This window comes from Bison bison, unplaced genomic scaffold, assembly GCF_000754665.1.
Source record: "Bison bison bison isolate TAMUID 2011002044 unplaced genomic scaffold, Bison_UMD1.0 scf7180017849866, whole genome shotgun sequence".
Taxonomy (NCBI): Eukaryota; Metazoa; Chordata; class Mammalia; order Artiodactyla; family Bovidae; genus Bison; species Bison bison.
The window spans coordinates 139,179-143,568 of NW_011480439.1; the positions used below are offsets into that span (position 1 = coordinate 139,179).

The 4,390-nt window shown below is 46.4% G+C and overlaps 1 protein-coding gene across 1 annotated transcript in view; it reads left to right on the top strand.

The window, feature by feature from the left end:
- Positions 1–368: 368 nt before the first annotated feature.
- HTT (huntingtin) overlaps positions 369–4,390 on the top strand; it is a 113,987-nt gene continuing 109,965 nt past the window's right edge. The window contains 1 exon segment of the mRNA XM_010848065.1: positions 369–2,206. Within this exon segment, the coding sequence (XP_010846367.1) occupies positions 2,043–2,206 (164 nt within the window). The 5' untranslated portion in view covers positions 369–2,042.

Genomic DNA, 4,390 nt, shown 5'->3' on the forward strand with positions numbered 1-4,390 from the left:
CTTTTCTTCCAAGGACCAAGCATCTTTTAATTTCGTGGCTGCAGTCACTGTCTACAGTGATTTTGGAGCCCAAGAAAATAAAGTCTGTCACTGTTTCCATCTTCTCCCCATCTATTTGCCATGAAGTGATGGGACTGAATGCCATGATCTTAGTTTTCTGAATGTTGAGTTTCAAACCAACTTTTCACTCTCTCCTTTCACCTTCATCACAAGGCTCTTTAGTTCCTCTTCACTTTCTGCCATTAGGTTGGTGTCATCTGCATATCTGAGGTTATTTATATTTTTCCTAGCAATCTTGATTCCAGCTTGTGCTTCATCCAGCCTGGTATTTCACATGGTGTACTCTGCATAGAAGCTAAATAAGCAGGGTGACAGTATACAGTCTTGACGTGCTCCTTTCCCGATTTTGGACCCAGTTCACTCATCAGCACCTTTTTTAGTGTGCTCTCCTCCCCTGCCAGGCCCTGGTAAATTTCAGATCAGTTTACTTTCCCTTAAAGGCAAAGATTGTGCGGCATAAGTTGAATTGTCCCTCTGTGCCTTGAAGCGGGTGCGTTGAGCTTCATCCTTGTGCGTGTCAGCGTTTGCTTCTTCGCCACCAGGCAGTGTTCCATCGCTCCGCTGCGCTCTTTGCCCACTGGGACATCTGGCTTGTCTCTGTCCCCTCACTGTTGAAGTGCGTGACTCCAGAGGGCGGGCGTGGGGGCCTCTGCCTCCTGCGGTCACTTGGGACCCGGGCTTCCTCCATCCTGTCACCCTGCAGCCTGCTTGTTGTCTTTGTCTGTATGTTCAAGAGCCGGGTGTTAGAAGTGTCTGTTCCAGGTGGGGAGCTAAAAGGAGGGGTGGTGCCCTAGGCAAGCCAGGGCGGAAGCTCCAGCCGCTGCTCGGTTCCCATTTTGTCGGCGAGAACAGTCACTTGTCTCTGCCTGCTGCGGGGAAGCCGGTCCGGGGGACTCCTCAGCAGGAAGCTTGTGTCTGAGAAGGGAAGCACGAGGTTTCGGTGGGTGAAGAGCGGCCCACAACACAGCTCATCAGCGAGTCTCTTTTAGGAAGGAAACCAGTGGGGGACGTGGTCACCTGTCCACGTGGTCAGAGACTTACTGGCTGGGTCGTGGGAGCCCCTGTCCGCACGCCACGGACTTGGCCTCTTATCCGGCCTGTCTTTCCTTCTCCTGGACCCTGACTTTTCGCTTTGGAGACTCTCCTTGTTCATGCTCTTCCCTGGCCACGTCTGAAGTGCCTCGTGAGGATGTGTCTTTCTTGGTTTGCACAGTTGGAAGAGTCTGTTCCTTCATGTGTTCTTTTTCGGAGCCTGAGGTTGCATTAGGGATTAAACGGAGGTGTTGGTCAGTTAGTATTTTAATTTCTTTGGCTCTTTGTTGAATTCCCTCAAAAACATCGTAGTCTTCTGGTCTCAGTGTCTCCAGTTAGTACCATGTCCTGGTAGCTGTCAGACACTCGGATCCTTTTTTGGATGTGGTCATCAAGCCTGATTTATTTTCCGCTTCCTCTCTGGATCATCCCTGTCTTTTGTATTTCTCTGGTGCATACCTCAGAGACCGCTGAAGTCACAGGTTTGGGTGAGAAGCAAACATCTTTTATCTCATTTTCTTGACCAGTCTGTTCGTCTCCTTTTTAAACTTTGGGCTGAAAAATCTTACTAGGAGGCTTTTGAGAAAGGCTCTGGGCAGGGTACTTGGTTGTAGCCATCTGGGGTCATAGGAGCAATTAGCCATTGTGTTAATGCATTCTCTGATACTTAATCGTGTGAGGCCGTGTGGTTTTGCACGGGGCTGCTGCGTAGAGGAGGCATGGGCTCCCTCTGTCCGCGCGATCCTGGGCGAGCCCTGTTGGCCCTGCAGCTTCTTCTGCTACAGCGGAGAAGGCAGGCGTGTTAGTGGCGCCCCTGGCTCTTCTGTGGAGCCCGGTCCTATAGGGGACCCAGGGATCGGCCCACCCCCACCTCTCTGACCTCAGGGCACCTTGCCCCAGCTCGGGGTGCCTGGGTTTACTCCTTGGAGTCAGGAAGCTGTGTTGAATGAATGAATGGTGAATGCCACGTAGAAACTGATGGAGTGGACAACACTAACTGCCTTTGCTCTTTTTTTTCCCCCTCTTTTAGAAAGAAAGAGCTCTCAGCCACCAAGAAAGACCGTGTGCACCACTGTCTGACCATCTGTGAAAACATAGTTGCTCAGTCTCTCAGGTAACTGCACTTCCAACTTGCTAGCGAAAATAGAACACTTCCGTGTTTTCATTCTGAACGGGCTAGAAGGTTCTTCGTTGCCCCAGTTGTTTGGAAACCTTTACGGGACCCCTCCCCCTTCTGGCCGTGGATGCGGAGGATTTCCAGACACTGTGCTGAGTAATACTTCTTGTAGTCGTACACCGTGTCGTTGTAACCATTAGGATAACCGAACAGCATGTTTGTATTTTTCTTAGTAACGGTGGTAGGAACAAGAGCCTGCCCAATTACCAGGGTCTCCTGGTGGTTTTTCTTCGGCGCTCTGCCCTGTCCGCCCTGTAGGGGTGCTCCCTGCTCATCACAGCTTTGGGACGGTGGGGTCATGAGCCTTGACCGGAGGCCCACCTCCCTGGCTCGGTCGTTCCTCTGGGGTGAGCAGGCAGCACCTTCTTGTATAGCTTATTTGCTGATTCTCCTTATTCTCCTTGCTTTTGATTGTCTGTCTATTTTTCTGAGTACTGTTCCTCGTATCTGTGGGTGGTAGATATTTTAAGCCTGTCTTTGAATGAGTGAGTAGGGCACAGATGTGCTTATGGCTTCTGAACTCCATTACTCAGATGGGACATGTGAAATACTTCTCTGGGAGTAAATCATTCATGTTATTCTCCTGTTGGGAAGGGCTCTTTGTAATCTCTTAGAAAAACCTCTAAGAATAATTACCTTGGTTTTTGTACTGACAGAAATTTGGTGATTCATTTATTGTTAGTGGCACCTTGCCACTTGTATTTTATACTTTCGAAGTGATTTCATGTAGAGTATTTCATTTTAGTTGAACTCAATGCCATTTTGAAAGACAGTGTACGATTACTGTTTTTATCTAATTTGTAGAAATATTGTGGGAAGAAACGAAGTGACAATATGTGCTGAAAATAAAAATACAAAAATTCTGAGTTAGTATGCTATTGTAGAGCAATATTGCATAGGAGCCTGGAATGTCAAGTCCATGAATCAAGGCAAATTGGAAGTGGTCAAACAAGAGATGGCAAGAGTGAACGTTGACATTCTACAAATCAGCAAACTAAAATGGACTGGAATGGGTGAATTTAACTTAAATGGCCATTATATCTACTACTGCAGGCAGGAATCCCTCAGAAGAAATGGAGTAGCCATCATGGTCAACAAAAAAGTTCGAAATGCAGTACTTGGATGCAGTCTCAAAAACGACACAATGATCTCTGTTCGTTTCCAAGGCAAACCATTCAATATCACAGTAATCCAAGTCTGTGCCCAACCAGTAACGCTGAAGAAGCTGAAGTTGAATGGTTCTATGAAGACCTACAAGACCTTTTAGAACTAACACCCAAAAAAGATGTCCTTTTCATTATAGGGGACTGGAATGCAAAAGTAGGAAGTCAAGAAACACCTGGAGTAACAGGCAAATTTGGCCTTGGAATACGGAATGAAGCAGGGCAAAGACTAATAGAGTTTTGCCAAGAAAATGCACTGGTCATAGCAAACACCCTCTTCCAACAACACAAGAGAAGACTCTACACATGGACATCACCAGATGGTCAACACCAAAATCGGATTGATTATATTCTTTGCAGCCAAAGATGGAGAAGCTCTATACAGTCAACAAAAACAAGACCAGGAGCTGACTGTGGCTCAGATCATGAACTCCTTATTACCAAATTCAGACTGAAATTGAAGAAAGTAGGGAAAACCACTAGACCCTTCAGGTATGACCTAAATCAAATCCCTTATGATTATACAGTGGAAGTGAGAAATAGATTTAAGGGCCTAGATCTGATAGATAGAGTGCCTGATGAACTATGGACTGAGGTTCATGACATTGTACAGGAGACAGGGATCAAGACCATTCCCATGGGAAAGAAATGCAAAAAAGCAAAATGGCTGTCTGGGGAGGCCTTACAAATCACTGTGAAAAGAAGAGAAGTGAAAAGCAAAGGAGAAAAGGAAAGATATAAGCATCTGAATGCAGAGTTCCAAAGAATAGCAAGAAGAGATAAGAAAGCCTTCCTCAGCGATCAATGCAAAGAAATAGAGGAAAACAACAGAATGGGAAAGACTAGAGATCTCTTCAAGAAAATTAGAGATACCAAGGGAACATTTCATGCAAAGATGGGCTCAATAAAGGACAGAAATGGTTTGGACCTAACAGAAGCAGAAGATATTAAGAAGAGG